Consider the following 22,089-nt stretch of genomic DNA (forward strand, 5'->3'; position numbering starts at 1 on the left):
TAAACGACCTCAGAATAAAGTTTTGATGATTCCAATAGCTCCGTATGGTGATTTCAGACTTAGGAGCGTATCCGAAAATTTTTTTGGAAGCTCGTAGCTAAATCAGGCTTGAAATGGCTAAAATAGAAATTTAAGTTTGGAAGTTTGACCAGGGAGTTGACTTTTTGATATCGGAGTCGGAATCCATTTTTGAAAATTTTTATAGCTCCGTTATGTCATTTATGATTTGTGTGCAAAATTTGAGGTCAATCGGAATTGAATTGATAGGTTTCGGCGTCGAATGTAGAAGTTGGAATTCGTTAGTTTTCGTTAAGCTTGAATTGGGGTGTGATTTATGATTTTAGCGTTGTTTGATGTGATTTGAGGTTCGACTAAGTTCGTATGATATTTTAGGACTTGTTGGTATATTTGGTTGAGGTCTCGAGGGCCTCAGGTGAGTTTCGGATGGTTGACGGATCGAAATTGGGACTTAAACAACTGCTGAAATTTTTTTGATGCACTGTCTGGTATCCTTCTTCGAGTTCGCGAAATGGGTCTCGCGTTCGCGAAGGGGGAATGGAGGCAGGCAATATTTTCTCTTCGCATTCGCGAAGGGGAAGCTGCGTTCACGAAGAGCTGGGCAGATTGTGCATCGCGAACGCGTGAGGACGGTCGCGTTCGCGAAGAAAAAGAGGGAGTTGGCCTACGCATTCGCGAAGGAGGTTCCGCGTTCGCGAAGGCTAGGATTTTTGTCATCGCATTCGCGAGAAGACCTTCATGTTCGCGAAGAAGAAACTGTGGGCAGCACAAAATTGTGCTTCGCGAACGCGAGGCAGTGGTCGCGTTCGCGAAGAAGGAATCGCTGGACAGAATGTTTAAGTTCTGACCCATTTTCCATTTTTGACAGATTTGAGCTCGGAAAGAGGCGATGTTTGTGAGATTTTCAAGGAAAATAACGGGGTAAGTGTTCTTAACTCAATTTTGGTTAAAGTACCCGAATCTGTGGTAGTTTTTAACATTTAATTGATGAATTAAGTTGAAAAATTTTGGAAACCCTCCTGGTTAAATTTGAAGATTTGAGGGTCGAGTTGATGTCGGATTTGAGTAAAATTTGTATGATTGGACTCGTGGTTGAATGGGCGTTCATATTTTGTAACTTTTGTGGGGTTCCGAGATATGGGCCCCACATGCGATGTTTTAGTGAAATTTCAGATTTTTGATGGAAAATTTGTATTTTCTTATGAAATTAATTCCTATAATTTGTATTGACTGAATCGAATTATTTATGACCAGATTCGAGGCGTTTGGAGGCCGATTCGCGAGGTAAAGGCATAACGGCGTAAGAAATTATACGGTTTGAGATAAGTAACATTTCTAACTTGGTTCTGATGGTATGAATCCCCGAATTTGGTGCTATATAAATTGTTCGGATGTGACGCACACAATAGCTGATGAGCGTGTGGACGTGCACCGTAGAAATTGTGACTTGAATAAATCTTGTGAAGTTGTAAAATTAAATAATCATGTTATTATCTGAACATTTTCCACGTGTTAGAGAAATTGAGCTGAGCCTCTTATTAAAGATCATGTTTAGGCTACGTGCCGATATTTTAGGACCCATGGGGTCGTGTTGTTGTTGAATTAATTATTTTAAAAATGTACATTTCACACTCAGTCATGTTCATCCATTGTGAGAATATTTATGGGATCGAGTTGTGCGTCGCAGCAGGCCATATTGGCTTTATATATATTATTACTATATGGAACAGGGCTACCATATTGACTTTTATTTTCTATTGAACTATGAATGATATCAAATTTCTATCTTCATCCAGCTCTCGTGTGTTTTTTGTTATAATTGTATCTTTTTTTTCATTTTTTATATCATTTCAAAAGACTAAAACAATCTTGAATTCGAAAGAGTTAGAAAGAGTAAATAAGATGGGTAAATGCTTCATTGAGAAGTTAAATGGTTGGCATGTGAATAGTTTTGTTAGTAAATAGGATTCAATATCTACATGGGGATTTAAAAATTGTAGTTATCAATACAATTTTGGTAACCGAAATAGTTAACACAATTCAACTAACACCATTAGTTTCGACAACAACTCTATTCAAACCAAACCAGATAGTCGCACCAGTAATAGGTTGTTCGTTCACTGACAGAATTCTTTAGGCTAACTAAAATGTAGGATTATTTAGGCTAACTAGAATGTAAGTAATTTCAGTGGTTAAATTATTAGGCTAATTAAGAATCTTTTTTTCAAATACTGGAAGAACATATTTTTTTTACAAAAAAATATGACATTGATCCTACTTGTGTGAGTTCGCGCACTTAGCCACTTTGTGATCATAATGACAATGTCATATATACCATATGGAAATATACAAACTCAAATATGTCAAAAGACTCATATTATGATTTTTTCAGATTTACTCCACTAATTAGAAAACTTATACAATAATATCTTTATCGAAATATTTTCTTCGGTTCTAAATAAGTACCCCTATAAATGAATATCTTGTGTTCGGTCAAACACGAAACGATACGCACAGGGATAAATGTAGTATTCTAATGACAGGTTCAGTTGAATCTATAACTTCGAGTCAGACTATAAATTTATGTATAAAAATTAGTGTGGTAGAAATACCTATCCACTCACACTTAGAAGAACATAGGTGAGTAAGAGATGAAAGAACAATCAAGTATTAGGTTTGTTTAACTATTAGGGCTTTGAAGAGGGATAAAATATACCTTAGGGTTTTGTTTTCGGTCATCTAGGGTTGATTAAATATTAGGACTTTGAAGACCTTATTATACGAAAGATATACGAAATACATAATCAAGTATATGTATATTAATGAATAAATTCGAAACGTATACGCGTATACTAAAAAAAAAATAAAGATGAAAACATACGTTTATGGGAAAGAGGGTTTGCATGCTTGATATTTTCCATATATGGGGAAGATAAGCATTCAATGGATGAGAGAGAATCAAGTAGAGAAATTCAAAACCTAACGGGAAGGGCATTTTTGGTATAAAATTAACGCAGAAACCCTAATTTGGATGTGATTTTACATTAATAACCCCATTTGGGTCATTGTGACCAAAAATAGTGGCAAAAAAAAGATTTCCTTAGCGCTATTCCTAAACCAAGCAGAAATTGGATCCTTGTCCAAATTAGTTTGACCAAACTTTAAAACTAAACTAGAGTAGTTCATCTCAATATTTTAAATTAAAATTTAGATATTCAAAAATTATACGAAAAATACTATAAACTGTAGTTTTTCTTACACATTTTAACTCTCGATAAAGAAAATATATCATTTAAATTGAAATGGATGGAGTACTACTTAAAAAAAAAAAATTACTTCTTTACTTTTTCTTCGTTTATTAGAAAAGAAAATGAAATGCAGCTGGTCAAACACAACAGTTTCAAACTAGGCAGAATGACCTTTATAACCTTTGTTAGAACCGGCTCCCACTGCGTTTTTTCTTCTTCTTTTTTTTTTTGGCTTAAAAACTGTCATATTTCCTCGTTTAAAACAATTTACTTTTAACGTTCTATTTTGTTTTTAATGAAATGATTTATAAGTACATAAACTTCTATGACTTTAATACAAGTTTAAAGTCTTCTTTTCTTGCAGACATCGCTTCGTAAATTGTATCAAGCTTTTCATTATTATTTTAATCTTTTATATCATAATATTTTTAGAAAATCCTTTTATTTTCTGAAAAATGCAATCATAAATTAATATTGAAGTTTAAACAATGTAAATTGTTTCGTGTAATGTCTACAAAATAACCATCCCACTTAATTCTTTTATAAGGGAAAAGTTATGAGTAGGATATATGGAAGTAAAACCAGAGTACATGTGCGTGTGAATATATTATATGTACGCATATTTATATACAAATTATTTTATAATTTTAACTCTTTTTTTTTTGTGTCAATGACATAAAACCTACTACAAACTTTCGTTTTGAGCCGCCTGGGGACGCATGCATGGGGACAGGGGTCGCTGGTTACTAGGATTAGGAATTTAGGACTAATTTCAATATTAAATTTGAAATTTCATTTTATCCATCAGGTTATTGATATTAGCTGTTTTATATCAAAATTTTAATATTATCTATCGCATATAGAAGGTGATACTATTATAATCCTAAGATACCAAATTATGAACCAAACGACAATGTTGTTTGGAAATGTGCGTAAGAATAGTATTGAATAATATGTATTAGTAATGCTAAAATTAATTCTAAAATTATTTCTTATTGACTGTTTGGTGTGGTGAATTAAAAATAATATGCATTGCATAAAAAAAAAATTCGAATTATTTGTATACAAAATACCCTCCAAAAACGTTGAAGGGGATTTGAAAAGATTTTGAAATGGCAGTTCTATCTTTATACATGCTTATCCATGTATTAAAAATCATAGTATTGATCATGCCATGATTTGCTATGTCTAAAAATAGTACTGAATTGGGTGTATAACAAACACAAGTATTAGTTATACATCAATTGAAAAACACTACCAACTAAGGAATTAATAATATTAAATCTAATACATATATTATTTTTCCTAATACATCCTACCAAATAAACCCTTAATGATATATTTATACTCTACACCTAAGAGATATATAGATGATACAATACCAAAAGTTCAACATGCAATTTTTTATAGATGCTTCCGAGAGGACATTGCATTGTGATTTCTCTTAATTCAAGTTTTCTTTTTATTATAAAGAAGAAAATATGATGTCCCAACTTAAAAAATATGATGTCCCAACTCAAAAACTGTCCTGTCTACCCTTTGTTTCTCAGCTTCTCATTCCCACACCAACCTACCGAAATAAACGCAGGTAAAGAGGTTTCTTCATTAGAAGGTAAAATTAATCAATGAATAATGCTCATCTTCTTCCCTCTCTCTCTCTCATCCCTAGTCCAAAAGAAGAAAGCCAACGCCATTGGAAGATAGACAAACGGCAACTGATCTTATGTTACAGAGCAGTACGTAGGTACAAGAAAAAAGGAAATGGGAACATACAGATCAGAGGAGGATTACGATTACCTGTTCAAAGTGGTACTCATAGGGGATTCTGGTGTTGGCAAATCCAACTTGCTTTCTCGCTTTACTAAGAACGAATTCAGCCAACAATCTAAGTCCACCATTGGTGTCGAGTTTGCCACCCGAACCATTCATGTCGATGACAAGATTATCAAAGCACAGATTTGGGATACCGCCGGCCAAGAAAGGTACCTATGCTTTTTCATCCCTTTCACCACACCCTGTTAGTTTGTTAATAGAATGGACTTTAAGCCTGACTCAATCTCAAAAGCTAATTTAAGAGTTACGAAGACCATATTTGGAGACCACATATTCATCAACCAATATGGAACACTTAACACCATCTCTTCTCTAGTCTCTATTTCCTACTATTGCATGCACTAATTTTCTTATTTATATTTCCAAACCAAGGGTTCAATCCATTTCCCAGATTTTCCTATCAACTCTTTTTTCATATTCATCAATAGTAGAAACCTCAACTATTAAGGATGGGAGTGACAAGGAAGGAAGGTAGTTGTTCTGAAAGACACATTGATGCATTCCAGAGAAAGATATGTTTGAGAAAATATAATGGTTTCTAGAATTAACATTAGGATATTTGATATAGAAAAATGTCAGAATATTCTGAAAGCAATATCTGATGTTGAATCTATACCTTAAATTATGATTTTGCGGTCATTTCATAAATGTTAAAAAATATAATTTATTGTATGGGTTACACTCCCAACAATTTTACATCACTCCCCACCAACAGAAATGGCCAGGAAATGAAAAGAAGATGAAAGATCCAACACAAAAGTATCAATCGTTTGTCCACTTTCGTTTGATTTATTCTATATTTGAATGTGCTACCTTTTTTATCACCTATTAATGCCTGAAGATTGTTTCTAAACACCCTTTGGCAATCAATCTAGGTACCGAGCCATCACAAGTGCTTATTATAGAGGAGCAGTTGGTGCTTTACTTGTTTATGATATTACTCGCAATGTAACATTTGAGAACGTAGCAAGATGGCTCAAGGAGCTCAGAGATCATACAGACCAGAACATCGTCGTCATGCTAGTCGGGAACAAGACGGATCTACGCCACCTGCGTGCTGTTCCCACTGAGGACTCAAAGGGTTTTGCCGAGAGGGAACGTACCTTCTTCATGGAAACATCTGCTCTTGAGGCACTGAACGTTGAAAACGCCTTCACAGAAGTGCTGACTCAGATTTACCGGGTGGTCAGCAAGAAGGTTCTTGATGCAGGAGACGACCCAGCGTCTCTGCCTGCAGGACAAACAATCAATATCGGGAACGATGTATCTGCTGTTAAGAAGGGCGGATGTTGTTCAGGTTGAGCAAGGATCAACCACTCACTACTACATTTCTCAGAATGCAGCTATAATTTTGAACTGCAGAATATGCAGGACTGCTGAGAATTTCCGCTTCCTGTACAAAAATTGTATAGCAATGCCCAGTCTACGACTGTATATTACCCAAAAGAAGAATTCCAGAACCTTAGTGTGGGGAAATAGGGGATGCAAGTAAATTTTGCTTAAGAACTTTGTTTTGTCTTTTCATAAGTGTACATCGGCATTATTGATATTTCAGCTGTGAAAATGGTAAAGGCAACTTTATTACTACAACAAAACGTCAACTGACAACTCCTCAAAATTAAGAGTGTTATTGATATGCATGTCTACTGTACAGGAAATACGCATCAAAACTCTTTTTAACGGAAATATCTCAGCATACTATTGCTTTTCTTGGTTCATTGTTTAACACATTTTGCAGGATACAAAGGTTGAAAAAGAAACACACTTGGGACTTGCCTGGACTCTCAGAGCAGGTGACCAGCAGATATTGGTCTGGTATACCACATCCTAAAAATTAAGAGTGTTATTGATATGCATGTCTACTGTACAGGAAATACACATCAAAACTCTTTTTAACGGAAATATCTCAGCATACTATTGCTTTTCTTGGTTCATTGTTGAATACGTTTTGCAGGATACGAAGGTTGAAAGAGAAACACACTTGGGACTTGCCTGGACTCTCAGAGCAGGTGACCAGCAGATATTGGTCTGGTATACCACATCCTAATACAGTTTTGTTTCTTTTCTGGAAGTGGTGTGAATTTACAAATCACGAGTTGGGGGCGATTGCGCTTCCATCTACATAGAGCTTGCAGAAACAGAAGTTTAAGAATCCAGAGGGGAGGGTAGGAGGGGAGAGAGAGACTTCAGTGGTCCATGGGTACCTTATTTGATCAAAGAGAGTGACACTACAGACCTGTGCCATTCGAAAGACCAAAATACTCAGAGAAACAATAAGCAAATTTTTGTGCAACAACCTACTTGGGATAAATAACTGAACAAAACTAAGAAAAAAAATAGAGTTGCATCAGCCCAACAGCGGAAGCTCATTCACCATCTTCTTGTCTCTCCTTCAAAATTTTAAGAGAATGGTAAAGTAACGACAGAATACACTATTAAATAAATCTTCGATTCATGAATTTTCTTCATTATCCTTTTCTGCTTATCCTTGTTCACAAAATATCACAATGATTTAATAACAAAAACCATCATTAACTTTGAACCATACTTTGAGACACACATTCATGGTAAAAGCTAGCATACAGTTCAAGTCTTTCAAAAACCTATTACCAGTACTGCAGCTTCAGCTTGTCACCAACACCCCTCAAAAACTGCTCAACAACAACTTGGCCATATCAGGATTCAGGAGAGGTCAAAGTAGGCTAGAGAAGGCTGCCTTTTACAAGCTTAGTCAATTGAAGACATTCTATATAGTCCATTTTCTTCTCTCTCTTTTTTTTTTTTTTTTGTTGGGGGAGGGGGGGGTTTACTAGTCCACTCCTTTTGGGAGACAGGAATCAAGAGAGCTCTTAATTTGCTAACTCTTTTTCGGTCCCTTCATCAGAACTACTCTAATTTTAAATTGACAAGTCGAACACATTAAACACCCAACTTAAAAGACAAGGAAAAGAAATAACTCCTGTGCTTGTTACCGCGCCGCATAATTAATTTTTTTTTCATTTTCCTAGTTTTTCCTAATTAATTTTTTGCTGGATTTTCAATTTCATCAACCAAAAAATGAAAAGGTCTTTTGTTGCTCATGTACCGAATTTGTTCTATTTTTTTTTAAAAAAGAATTTGTTCAATTAGAATTGAGGATTGAAAAAGAGCGAGCCACTTTGCCGATGGTATTGGAATTTGAAAACAAATGTGGGAATAGGCTTCAAACTTCTACAATTCTGGTTGGCTGCCAGTATGTTGTATGCTTTTAGTTCCGAAACAAAAATGAAGTTTAGTTTAATATAATATAAATTCAGGATTTAGTTGTATGATATTTTAATTGACAAAAATTAAAATAGTGATTTTTGTGTAACGAACCTTCATTAGATGATTTTTGAGTGACAAACGTTAATAATTTAATCATAAAAATATTTGTCTGAACAACATTTTATATTCCCTTAAATGTCTAACTTTTTCTTTTTTTCAAATTTCAAACTTAATTAATATTTCACTAAAATATGTATTTGAAAATAAAAATTATATATGATTATTTTTGTTTCTGTGAAGTATCAAATATTTAAACAGACTGGTCTTTAAGGTTTGCCTCACTGGATAACTTGTACAATAGGCCAAATCTAGAAAACTTATGCAAACCCGCGTAAACCTGCAATCTGCCCCGCACCGCATCAGTCTTTTAAAAAATAATCTCAACCCGCACCGCATAGCTTTAAACCCGCACTGCCCCGCATAGCTTTAAACCCGCCCCGCCCCATTTGCCATCCCTATATGAGCAACCAGAGTAGAGAGCTGTGGAGGAAAGAACTAAAGCAATTCAGAGAGACAGTAGCTAGGAGAGATTTGCAGACAAAAAATGGTGATGTTAACTATCTCATGTGGTAATGAGATCACACCTCTTTGGGGAAAGCATGAAATTTGTAGTGGACCAAAAAAAAAGGTAGCCCAGGGCAAGGTTGTCAGAACAGGACTAAAACCATTAGCACTTTGAAGGATATTTCACAAACAAGATATAAATCAACATTTAGGGGATTAGTAGAATTAGTATGCGCTGCTGCTTATCTAAATGATCCAACCCCAAAAAACAGTGATTAAAGTAACACAACATTACAAGAGGCTGTAATGGAATTCTGTCTGAGAGAGCCAAGACAAATCTTGTTAAAAGTTTCCATATAAAATGCTTTTTGGTTCTTGCCATTATTAGTTGCTTGCCGCAGCCCAACTGAAAAATCAAGAGGCATTAGGCAATGCATCCAGAACACTACATTTGCTCCTTCACATATACAAAGAGCAAAGAGGGCTACGTTCTGTTCTCAGCAGGTTAAGCTAGGTGAAAAGAAAATCACAAATGGATAGATTTCCAATATTAGCTTAACCAAAGGAAATGAAACTTACAGAATCAATGATATTCACCGGGGGATCGTTTGGTTACTGAGAATAGAATCGATAGAATATGGATTCTATTTATCCCATGTTTGGTTATGGGTATTAGATAGTGGTGGGATAAATTTTATACCAAAATGGTAGGATTAACTATCCATATATAAGATGGAATCGCTAATCCCATGGGATATCCTTGTCTATCCCCTTTGTAACCAAACGACCCCCGAGTATCTCGGACGAGAGTTGCATAAGGGTGACATTATTTTGTGGTAAAATTTGTTCTAAGCGCCTAGTTGAAGTTGTTAAGCCATATTTACAATGTATAACATATTTTCAGACAAATAAGAAAACGTGGAAACAATCCTTTGGAATTTCCACACAAACTTCTATCTATTCCTCGAGGACCAAATGATAATCTAGAACCCCCCCCCCCCCCCCAAATCAAAATGAGACAGACCGCCAAGCCTGATAACGGAAAATGAGGAATAGACAATAAAATCAACAAGCATGTTTAGGATCCATATAAGCAACAAAACCTCAAATTATAACAAGTGAGCTTCAGCAGTATCAAATATCCCTTCATCACAAGAACTAAGCACTTACAAAAAGTGGCACTGCACCTTCCTTATCCCAAATAAGGACCATTAACCGCACAACTCCACTTATGTTCGCCAAAGCATTACAAGTCCAAACTCTCGATAAAGTAAGAGGGTTGCAGCCAGGTCAGGGGCGGATCCATAGTGTAAGATATGGGATTGGCCGAACCCAGTAGCTTTGGCCTAGACCCTATATGTGTTAAGAAATCCACTAAATATGAACAAGTATTAAATTTCAAACCCAACTATTAGCACTTGAGGTCGCTATCCCGGAACTTCGAACCTATATAACCGACCCAACCAGTTCGGTTTTCGTAAACAGTTATTGTTATTTAATATAATGCGCACAATATACGAACTTAAGCAAAGTTATAATATTGCAATAATCTCCACATGTAACACGGTGTTATCAGAAGAGTTTTCGACAATGTATAGATTTTTTACCGTATTAGGTTAATTTGACCTACAACAATAGGTAACTCTTCATAGCAAGTCTTATGTGCGTGAAGTAGAATAATAACCTGTTATAACTAGTTAGATTGCACTAATGAATGTAAACAATTTTTACACTGTCAGTGAATATAATTCTGTGCACTGACAGTGTACAGACTTTTTACACTATCAGGTTAATTTGACCTACAACAACAGGTAATAAGAACAAAAACTGCGAGAAATTCAAGTTTTTAAGACTAACCTAAAAACAAATTTTATCGTCATCATCAACTTCGCTTAACCTCCGTAACATCAGCAACAACATCGCCAACATTGTCGGATGAAGAAACATTTTTAGTATCCAAGTCTTCGCGCTTGAAAGAGGGCAAAGGATTGGAGCCTTTAATAATCCAACCAAGCGCATAAAAAGATAGCCCAGCTAATATAGCAGTACCCCAAGCGTGAGAATACCATTTGCTGTACTGCCGAATAGCGAACCTCCATTGCTCTCTCAGTGTTGCCGGGTCCGGATTTGAACGGTCCGGCGGGTTTGGGGAGTTATGGCCACCGGAAAATCCGCTGTTAGAGGATCCGCCGGAGATTTTAGGTGGATTTTTTGACGGCGGTTGAGGGAGGTTGTCGGTGGGTTTAGGGTTTTGATGGTCGGTCATAGTGATGGAGATAGAAATTCAATACTGATGAAAGCAAAATGCTGTTCTACTTTTGCTTCTGTGAGAGACTGTGAGTAAAGCTTCAGCGCTCGCCACGTTATCATCTTACTTTTTCTTTTTTCGTTTTTTTCCTTTATTTTCTTTTTGAGTAACAAAGAAACTCTTTTATTTGTAAAAATATATATTTTTAATCGCTCCTAAAAATAATAGTCAAAATAATAATATTTTTTAAATATATATATATATATTTTTTTTTTTTTTTACTAGCGAATGCAATTAATTTCTGATGATTGACCAATTTTATTTTTGCTTTTTTTTCTTTTCCTATATTTTATCAAAATATTATTATATTGGGGGGATAGGAAAAGGGGAAAATAAGGATAGGGAAGAAAAAGAGGACATATGATAATGAGAATTAAACTAACACTTATTACGAGAGACTCCGAATCTTGATCGACAAATAAATTCAACACAAATCTTGATTAATAAGTAGATTTAACATGTTCTCACATGATACCACTAAATTATAAGTCTTGATCAACAACTATGTTCACCTCGAAAATTCATTATATGAGAGCTTTATTTTTTGCTAGTCTATTTTGTTTCCTTTGATGATAGTGGAACGAAAAGATACAAAAAACGAAACTCTAAACACTCAAAATCAAAGTTCGAGCTCTTAAAAATTTTGAGTGTTCAAATAGATTTAGAAACTTATGGCGTTTAAGTTATATAAATTTGATCCAATTATGTTCAATAGAATAATCAACATTTACCATAGATTGACATGTCTTGTTGATAGAAGAGATTGATTTCCATTTCTAAGGATCAAAACTTATTACAACAAATTGAGTTAATCCAAAAAGGCAGAACCAAATGCACACTCACTCCTACTCTATGGTTAGTAAGAGATGTATATTAAAGACAATATGAGATAACCCAGCCGCCTTCAAATAGTGGATTGTTTTTAAAAAAATATATCATCTATAAAGAAATGAGTCCAGAAAACTGGATTAAATAGCTTTATTAGTAGTAAATGGTGTTTCCATGATACTTAAGAAGTCTCTAGTAGTAGGAAAAATAAATCAACTTCTAAAAATAGAAACAAAAGAGTAAAAGAGAAGACAAATGAACACAGCTAAAGCTCAAAGTAACAAAAGCAAACAACCTAATTAACTCACTAATGAAAACGAAATATCATATCCTTCCCTATGAGGATTTTTATTTAGTTAACGTATTGATATTCCAAACAGAAACAACCTCTTGCAGAAATGCAATATAAGGTTGCGTACATACGATCCAATGTGGTCCGACCCTTTTTCAGATTCTGCGAACAACGGGAACTTAATACACCGTGTTGTCGATTGATGCTCCAAACAATAATTAAAGTAAAGTTTGTAGCTTTTGAACAAAAGCATCAATATAAGAATCCTCAAGCCCTTTGCTTAATAAGAACTCCCTCCACTTTGCGCGATTAGCTCTTATCTCCCTTCCCTCTTCACTATCACCATTCATTACCATTTTTATGGCCTTACAAACACCTTCTCTAGTAAACAATCCATTCTCTTCATCTCTCTCAACTTCAACTCCAACTCTCAAATCTCCACCAAACAATCGTGCGTTAATAAATTGATCACCAAAATTTGGGACTAAAACCAATTGACACTCAGTAATCATAGCCTCAGATAAAGAATTTCCACCACAATGAGTAACAAAACATCCCACAGAAGGGTGTGATAAGATCAGTTGTTGCTCTGCCCAACCTGAATGAACAATCCCTTTTCCTTCTATTCTCTCTTTGAAACGTTCTGGTAATGCATCTTCAATTGTCTCGGCTTCAAAAGGCGGTTTTAAGGCAGCAAAAAATGGAAGACCAGTAAGTTCTAGACCTAAAACAAGTTCTTGGAATTGTTCTTTCTTGAGCTTGCATTCACTACCAAATGCACAAAAAATCACTGTCTTTTCTTGGAATTTTTCTAGCCACTTAGACAAATTTTCCTCTAGATTTGAAGTATCTATTGGTTCTGGCAATATTGGTCCGGCTAAAACAACTGGTTTCTTGAACTTATTCTCAACAAATTCACAATATGGTCCTTCAATTTCCTTAGTAGTTTTGAATGCAATGATATCCCCATCTTGAAAAGCCAAAAGTAAACGTCGCGTAAAGGACACTGAGCCTGAGCCTGAGCCGGAACCACTAGATTCTTTCCCTATCGAATGTAGAGCTGCGATTAAACGAGCTTCATATTTGTGAAGTTTGATAGATGAATTAGGAGGAAAACCAAGTGGAGGTTCCATCACTTCATCCTCTGGAGTTGGTTTTTCGCCACGCATAAGATAACCAACAGATGAAGGAGTAATAGAACAGTAATGTATTGACTTTACTCCATATTTTCTAGCAACTAATGGAACCCAATATGCAAAATCATAAAGAATGAAATGGGGTTTGAGTTCTTGAATTAAAGACTCAATCTTTTGTTGTGTCAGATCCAATGCTTGCCAAAGTAGATTTTGCTTGAAAATAGAAATGTCTGAAGTTGTTTCAGCTCCAAGTGGGAGACCTTCAACATGTGGAACTTTGATTGATATGAAGTTTATGAGTTGAGGGTAAAGATTGAATTTTTCCAATTTAGAAAGTGTATTGGTAGGATGAATAAAGAAAATTGTGTGGCCTCTGTCTGCTAATTTGTTGGAGAGATGAAGAAATGATGTAAGATGTCCCATTGCATACCATGGATACATAATAAAAGTTAGCTTCTTGTCCTCCATATTTATTTTTCTTTGATCTGCAAAATCAACAATTTGTATCAAAAGGTAGTACTTCCCTCCCATTAACAGAAAGAAAAAAGAAAAAAAAAACAACCTCGTGATTATACGAAAATGTAGACTCACAGCTTGTTTGGATTATTGTTATCTATTGTATCATATCTGATTCGTTACTTTAAATCTCGTATCGTTAAATCCGTCATCACATAACAACTAAAAGTGTCACTCTATGTAACGACCGATTTGGTGTGATCGCGTCGTTACCTTATTTTTTCCTCTCATCTTGCCTTTCCTTATTATTAAATAATCATATTTTATCATTTATCTTACCTTTAGATATAATAATTTTACCCCATACCTTACATTTTTTTTGTAATATTGCAAGTTTATTATTCATGTTGTCGGTGCATGACATCATGAAACGACGACAAACAATATCATCTATCCAAACATTAAATACATTAAAATGATACAGTACAATACAATACGATACGATATGGTACATTATGAAATAATACATAATAACCATCCAAACAAGCTGTCAGTGACATGGTTTTTTGAGAGGTAAACCATTAATGACAGTAACAACAAGTAAAGTAACACAGTAATTCCATTAAAAATTTCAGTAGGAACAAATGCTCTAATTAGAATATCCTCATAAAGTCACTCAAAAAGAGATTAATCACTCATTTTAACAAGTAACACAGTCCAACCAATTCCCCAAAAATATAAATTTGTAGAAAATTCGAACTAATAACTAATCCCAATATGGAAGTACTCTCATATAAGCAAAAAATCTCAAATAGCCTTGATCAATGAGCCATATAATTTTCACTATAAATAAGAATCATAATTCCAACACTAGTGATTAATATTGACATAATTGAAGTAAGTGGATTATCAAGTATCCGAAGTTTAAGAAAAATCATTATTGATGATCTAAAACCATACATATTGGTAAAAAGACAGTTATTTATTTGCTTAATAGACATGTACGTGGATTGAAATATCATAACTATACTTAACAATAAAACGCTCTGAAAGCGAAAACTTTTTGTTGTTTGCTGGAATAAGAATAAGTCTCGCTTCTATTAACATAGGGATTGGAAGTGGAATGAAAGGTATGATCTATGCATATTTATGTCTGTTAAGGACTTACCAATTTACCCTCAAACTGGTGTGATGAAATGTTTGTATTAATCCTTCGTTTTTAATAAGACGTTATGAGCTTGAGCATAAAAACTCCTGTAAAGAAGGTTTTCTGATGCATGATTTAATCAAGAGGGACTCTTTCAAGATCCTTTAAATAAGACTCTCAATCTCTTATTCACAGAAAGGTTAGTGTTAACTTTCTGCCTCCAAATATATTTTATAGTTTCTGAGAAATTATCGGGAAAAAAAATGAAATAAAAAGTTAAAGATCGTGATTCAAGAGGCAATAAAGTAGGAGTAAGTGCGTAGCTCTAGCTATTATGAGCTTATTCCTTAGGTTTTAATTAAGCTAGTCTTTGGTACCCGCTAAATTATATAAATATTATTAAATAATACTCCTATATTTGAAACATAAGCTAAAAATTTTAAAAACAAATCCTAGAAATGGTGAATATCAATCTAATTAGCTAGTTCAACCAAGAACCATGACACTTCTACGATCATAATATTCATGTCATTAATGGTGAAATATAAAAATTATAGTTAAAATTGTTTCCAATTATAAAGGTTTCCCAAAATCTATTGGAGAAAAATACCTGAAAGGAAAACGTCAAAAATAAAGATTCATGCAACAAATTAAAGTAGAGAAAGAAGGTAGGAGGAAATACGTGGTTAGCTATGAGAATATTTCTGAGGTTGTAATTAAATAACTCAAGTTGATTAAAAATGGATTCAAATTGTATACAATTAAAGTGTAATTAATATTTTATATCGTTTATTATAGGTTACTTATCATTTATTCTATATTAATAATTAAAATAAAATTATCTATAATTACCTTTTAAATAATTAGGTTGTGTAATATTTTTCACAATTTTCGTGCATAAAAGTTAACCTTATTAAATATTTACGCAGAAAGAAGGATGTGGGTGTGAGCTTATTTTCAAAATTATAATTATGATAATAAAAATATATCATAATTATTTGTGATTATAAATTATATCATCAAGTTTTCAAAAAAATAAAACATCACAGACAACAAAAGAATTAATTTTGGCAGTTAACGAATAAATGGATGCTCTTAGACGAACTTAGACATTAGGCCGTCATTAATTATTATATTGTATACGGTCGAAATGGATTTCAGCCTTGGTTGTCCGGTACGGTTCGAAGGGTGGTGTATCGAAGTAAGATTCCGGAGAAGGGCACGAACTAACCTAGAGCCCGGGGAGGCTGGTCCGTGTTGAGATCGATATCATAATCAAACTCGAACAAGAATTGAACCATAGCGCAGGTAGATCTATCGTGTTGATAATCCAAAAACCAACCTACATCGACCTGGAATCTATCCGAGGGCTCGAACCAGGATCGGGCTCGAACCAAGATCATGAGTTCAAGCCGAAATCAAGCTCGAACCAGAATCGAGGATTCTAAGCAAGTTCGAGCTCTCAGACAAAAGCCGTTGTAATCCCACTAGAGAGAATCTTGGCAGAAATTATGGAAAAGCTGATTTATCATGGGTCTCCCACTGAATAATTATTTTATTATACTTGGAGCCAAACCCCTTCAATATAAAAGGGCTTGTTTATCATTCTTGCAGGGCATCTTTTTTGGAGACTTAGACTATCAAAAACTGTATTATTTCCTCTATAAGCAAGAGAGTGATCTTTCTAGTTTCTTAGATTGATTCTATTTTGTCAAATTCTAAATTCATTGTTCATAATTGATTCGCCTGGATTACGTTTTCTCTAACCTATGTTCATCCTTTTATTTATCCTAGCATTCTGTATTAAGTTGTACCACATATCTTCGGAACTGCGTATAAATTCAACTAAACCATTTTTCGGGTAAACAGTTTGGCGCCCACCGTGGGGCCGAGGATAAAAGTGGTCACTTATTTTCGAAAACACCTTCAATTCAGGTTCGGCTACGAATAGCCACCGACCGAATGGCTTCACCGACCGATTACGAAGCTGGCCTTCAAGATGAAACCAACAACTTGGCACTATCCGAGATTCGAGCCGAAATACCACTAGATGTCAATTCATAAATTGCTTTGGAAGCAAACTAGCGTTCCGAACCGGAAAGAAGCATTCAGGGCGGTGCTCGATCTGCAGTCCAAGACACCCAAAACCCAGAGGAGATCGGGGCCAGCTTACGCATGATCTTCGAGATGTTGCAAGCCCAGCAATTAGCGATAGCTCGGCTACAGAGCCAAACTCAAGCACAAAGCAGGCCGGTTTCCAATCCACTTCGAGAGGTCCGGCAGGGGTTACTTCGAGAGGTCACCCCCAGAACAGAGCCTGCCATAGTAGAATCTAACAAGTAGGAATCGGGAACTACTTCCGGAATTACTAAATTGCTCGAGGAACTCACAAAACGAGTCGAAGCCAACGATAAGAGGGTGGAAACGTATAACGCCAGGGTCGATCAAATCCCGGGGACTCCACCAATGGTAAAAGGGCTTGATTCAAAAAAATTCATACAAAAGCCTTTTCCATCGAGTGCGGCACCGAAGCCAATCCCCAAAAAGTTTCGTATGCCCGAAATTCCCAAATATAACGGTACGACCGATCCTAACGAACATGTCACCTCTTACACGTGTGTCATAAAAGGCAACGATTTGGAAGATGATGAGATCGAATCCGTACTATTAAAAAAGTTCGGGGAGACCCTCTCGAAAGGAGCTATGATTTGGTACCACAATTTACCACCAAATTCCATCAATTCTTTTGCCATGTTAGCAGATTCGTTCATAAAAAGCGCATGCTGGAGCCATAAAGGTTGCAACGAGAAAATTAGACCTCTTCAAAGTAAAGCAAAGGCAGGGAGAGATGCTGAGGGAATTCGTATCCCGATTTCAAATGGAACGCATGGAATTACCCCCGGTCACCGACGACTGGGCCGTACAAGCTTTCACCCAAGGGTTGAACGAGCTAAGTTCGACAGCATCACATCGGCTGAAGCAAAATTTGATCGAGTATCCGGTGGTAACTTGGGCAGATGTGCACAACCGATATCAATCGAAAATTAGGGTCGAGGATGATCAGTCGGGGACCCCGTACGGACCTATTTATCAGAACAGGGCAGTTATTAATCAAAAGCAGATCGACAGAGAGCAAAGGTCAAACAGAGACCGATATCGACCGTACGTCACCGATTGAGTAAACAATGGTTCAGCACGCAGCGCAGTTCGGAACAGTCAAAGAATTGATCGGGGATAAAATTCTCGGGGGCTTATGAGTAAGAGCGGCTTCGACAAATATACCGAACCTATAGAAGCACCTCGATTATCAGAATATAACTTCAGTGTTGGCGCATCCGCTCTCGTATCGGCCATCGGACGCATCGAAGACACTAAATGGCCTCGACCAATGCAAACCAATCCTGCCCAGAAAAATCCCAATCAAACGTGCGAATATCATGGTACCCATGGCCACAGGACAGAAGATTACAAGCAACTAAGAGAGGAAATAGCTCGCCTATTTAACAAAGGGCATCTTCGGGAGTTTCTGAGTGATAGGGCAAAGAGCCATTTTAGAAGTAGGGATTTCAGCAAGCAGAACGAGCAAGAAGAACCACAGCACGTTATCCACATGATCATCGGTGGCACCGATACCCCCCGGGGACCGATGCGTAAGCGCACTAAAACATCGATGCTGAGGGAAAAGCGATCTCGGACTCAAGATTACGCACCCATGGGGACTTTGTCCTTCGGTGATGAAGATGCAGAGGGGGTCATCCAATCTCACAACGACGCACTGGTAATATCCGTACTCGTAAATAAAACTAAAATTAAGCGTGTGTTGATCAATCCAGGTAGCTCGGCCAATATCATCCGATTGAAGGTAGTAGAGCAGCTCGGCCTGCAAGATCGGATCGTACCTGCAACTCTGATCCTAAACGGGTTCAATATGGCATGCAAAACCACCAAAGGGGAGATAGCCTTACCAATAAACATGGCCGGAACTGTCCAGGAAACAAAGTTTTACGTGATCGAAGGCGATATGAGGTATAATGCCCTTTTTGAAAGGCCATGGATCCACAACATGAGAGCCGTGCCTTCGACCCTACACCAGGTCCTCAAATTTCTGGCGTCGGGAGATGTCAAGACGGTATACGGAGAGCAACCAGCCGCAAAAGAAATGTTCATCGTCGACGAAGCCAAACCAATGTCCTCACTTTCGCCGATAAAAGGATTGGGCCCGGAAGGAGAACAGGACACCAAATAGCAATCACAGACAGCGACTTCAACCCAGCCAGACAACCAAAAAGTTGAAGAGGATGGGGACCAAAGGGTCCCTCGATCTTTCGTAATTCCCAATGACTCCGATGCCACAAAATCGACGATCGAGGAGCTAGAGCAAGTCATATTAATCGAGCGTCGGCCCGAGCAAAAGGTATACTTGGGAACGGGGTTGAGCCCTGAACTCAGGAAGAAACTCGTTCAATTTCTTATCAATAACATCGATTGTTTCGCCTGCTCCCATTTAGATATAACAGGGATCCCGCCGGACATAACGACGCATTAGCTAAGTTTGGACCATAGGTTCAGACCGGTGAAGCAAAAAAGAAGACCCCAGTCCGATAGAAAGAACGCATTCATAAAGGACGAGGTAACCAAACTTCTCAAAATAGGGTCCATTCGGGAGGTAAAATATCCCGAATGTTTAGCCAACGTAGTTGTAGTCCCTAAAAAAGGGGACAAACTTAGAATGTGCGTGGACTATAAGGATTTGAACAAAGCATGCCCCAAAGATTCTTTTCCGTTTTCCAACATCGATCGCATGATCGATGCCACGGCCGGCCACGAGATCTTCACTTTTCTCGATGCCTATTCCGGGTATAATCAAATACAGATGAACCCGGAGGACCAGGAAAAAACCTCATTTGTCACCAAATATGGAACGTATTGTTATAATGTGATGCCCTTCGGGCTAAAAAACGCAATGGCCACTTACCAACGCCTAGTGAATAAAATGTTCGAAGAACAAATTGGAAAATCAATGGAGGTTTATATTGATGACATGTTATTCAAATCCCTACGCGCAGAGGACCATTTAATTCATTTGCAGGAAACGTTCGAGATTATGAGGAAATACAAAATGAAGCTCAACCCCGAAAAATGTGCCTTCAGGGTCGGTTCGGGCAAGTTCCTCGGCTTCATGGTATCACATCGGGGAATAGAGATTAACCCCGATAAAATCAGGGCCGTCGAAGACATCACCGTCGTAGACAGCGTGAAGGCCGTGCAAAGACTAATGGGTCGGATCGCCGCCCTAAGCCGATTCATATCGAGATCGTCCGATCGAAGCCATAAATTTTTTTCTCTACTCAAAAAGAAGAACGATTTTTCTTGGACCCCAGAGTGCCAACAAGCATTAGAAGGACTAAAACGATATCTATCAAGCGCACCACTGCTTCACACTCCAAAAATCGATGAGAAACTTTGTTTGTACTTGGCAGTATCGGAAGTCGCCGTAAGCGGTGTCCTAGTTCGAGAAGAGCAAGGTACGTAATTCCCAGTTTATTATACAAGTCGAATCTTAGGAGAGGCAGAAACTAGATATCCGCTCCTAGAAAGGTTGGCGCTTGCACTGATAAGCGCTTCAAGAAAGTTAAGGCCATACTTCCAATGTCACCTCATATATGTATTGTCTACTTACCCACTTCGTAATATTTTGCACAAACCCGAGTTATCAGGCCGACTGGCCAAATGGGCCGTCGAACTCAGTGGGTACGATATAGAATATCTAGCCCGCACGGCCATCAAGTCTCAAGTCCTAGCAGACTTCGTGGCCGATTTCACACCAGCCCTCGTACCCGAAATAGAAAAAGAACTGTTGAAATTAGATACATCATCGGGGGTATGGATCCTTTTTACGGATGGGGCTTCAAATGTAAAGGGGTCCGGGCTGGGCATAGTTTTAAAACCACCTACGGGTGGCATTATTAGACAATCTATTAAAACTATCAGGTTGACTAACAACGAGGCCGAGTACGAAGCCATGATTGCAGGTCTCGAGCTGGCTAGAAATTTGGGAGCAGAAATCATTGAAGCCAACTGCGACTCCTTGCTGGTGGTAAGTCAAGTAAACAAAACTTTCGAAGTTCGAGAAGGTAGAATGCAGGGGTATTTAGATAAACTGCTTATCACTTTGCGCCATTTCAAACAATGGACTTTACGACATGTGCCACGGGAACAGAATAATGAGGCCGACACACTGGAGAATTTAGGGTCATCGGTCGAGGTAGATGATACGGGCTCGGGGAATGTAGTTCAGCTATCGAGGTCAGTAATCGAAGAAGGACACGCTGAAATAAATTCTACAAGCTTAACCTGGGATTGGAGAAACAAGTATATCGAATATTTAAAAAGATGGAAAACTCCCTTTGGACCCTAAAGATTCCAGAACCCTACGGACCAAGGCTGCTCGATTCACTCTGGCTTCAGATGGAACACTATACCGAAGAACGTTCGACGGACCATTGGCGGTATGCTTGGGTCCGGGGGATGTCGATTATGTCCTACGGGAAGTGCATGCGGGTACTTGCGGGAATCACTCTGGAGCCGACACATTAGCCCAAAAAATAATCAGAACAGGATATTATTGGATCGATATGGGCAAAGATACGAAGGAATTCGTTCGTAAATATGCTAAATGTCAAAGGTTCGCACCAATGATTCACCAGCCCGGAGAACAACTCCACTCGGTCCTATCCCCGTGGCCTTTCATGAAATGGGGAATGGATATCGTCGGCCCTCTGCCATCGACCCCAGGTAAAGCCAAATTCATTTTGTTTATGACTGACTATTTTTCTAAATGGGTTGAAGCACAGGCGTTTGAGAAAATAAGAGAGAAAAAAGTTATAGACTTTATTTGGGATCATATCATATGTCGGTTCGGGATACCCGCCGAAATAGTATGTGACAATGGAAAGCAATTCATTGGCGGCAAAGTAACAGGATTCCTCGAAGACCACAAGATAAGAAGGATA

The 22,089-nt window shown here is 37.2% G+C and overlaps 3 protein-coding genes across 4 annotated transcripts; 1 reads left to right on the top strand and 2 right to left on the bottom strand.

Moving 5' to 3' along the window:
* The first annotated feature begins 4,797 nt into the window (after nucleotides 1-4,797).
* Nucleotides 4,798-7,337, top strand: LOC104104103 (ras-related protein RABA1f-like). The gene is made up of 3 exons (XM_018773406.3): nucleotides 4,798-4,976; nucleotides 5,028-5,248; nucleotides 5,975-7,337. Exons 2-3 carry the CDS (start codon nucleotides 5,028-5,030, stop codon nucleotides 6,399-6,401), a joined length of 648 nt encoding a protein of 215 aa, XP_018628922.1. The 5' UTR covers nucleotides 4,798-4,976; the 3' UTR covers nucleotides 6,402-7,337.
* Nucleotides 6,702-11,222, bottom strand: LOC104104102 (uncharacterized). 2 transcript variants are annotated; one of them, XR_011410211.1, is made up of 3 exons: nucleotides 10,767-11,222; nucleotides 7,092-7,335; nucleotides 6,702-6,926 (listed from the first exon to the last, which is right to left on the bottom strand). XR_011410211.1 is itself a non-coding variant. In XM_009612105.4 (2 exons), the coding sequence occupies exon 1, from the start codon at nucleotides 11,173-11,175 to the stop codon at nucleotides 10,792-10,794; it is 384 nt and encodes a 127-aa protein (XP_009610400.1). In that variant the 5' UTR covers nucleotides 11,176-11,222; the 3' UTR covers nucleotides 6,702-7,335; nucleotides 10,767-10,791. The 2 variants fall into 2 exon arrangements, 1 of the variants encoding a protein (XP_009610400.1); XM_009612105.4 differs by having other exon boundaries at nucleotides 6,702-7,335.
* Nucleotides 11,223-12,181: 959 nt separating this feature from the next.
* On the bottom strand, nucleotides 12,182-15,283 carry LOC104104105 (cyanidin 3-O-galactoside 2''-O-xylosyltransferase FGGT1-like). Its single transcript, XM_009612107.4, has 2 exons — nucleotides 15,098-15,283; nucleotides 12,182-13,958 (listed from the first exon to the last, which is right to left on the bottom strand). The coding sequence occupies exon 2, from the start codon at nucleotides 13,939-13,941 to the stop codon at nucleotides 12,556-12,558; it is 1,386 nt and encodes a 461-aa protein (XP_009610402.1). The 5' UTR covers nucleotides 13,942-13,958; nucleotides 15,098-15,283; the 3' UTR covers nucleotides 12,182-12,555.
* Nucleotides 15,284-22,089: the final 6,806 nt, after the last annotated feature.

This window comes from Nicotiana tomentosiformis, chromosome 8, assembly GCF_000390325.3.
Source record: "Nicotiana tomentosiformis chromosome 8, ASM39032v3, whole genome shotgun sequence".
In the NCBI taxonomy this organism is placed as follows: Eukaryota; Viridiplantae; Streptophyta; class Magnoliopsida; order Solanales; family Solanaceae; genus Nicotiana; species Nicotiana tomentosiformis.

Bases quoted from the DNA above. Each gene is read 5' to 3' on its own strand.
- LOC104104103 (XM_018773406.3), top strand. From the start codon at position 5,028: ATGGGAACATACAGATCAGAGGAGGATTACGATTACCTGTTCAAAGTG. The intron at 5,249-5,974 runs GTACCTATGCTT...CAATCAATCTAG, and splicing joins GATACCGCCGGCCAAGAAAG to GTACCGAGCCATCACAAGTG.
- LOC104104102 (XM_009612105.4), bottom strand. From the start codon at position 11,175: ATGACCGACCATCAAAACCCTAAACCCACCGACAACCTCCCTCAACCG.
- LOC104104105 (XM_009612107.4), bottom strand. From the start codon at position 13,941: ATGGAGGACAAGAAGCTAACTTTTATTATGTATCCATGGTATGCAATG.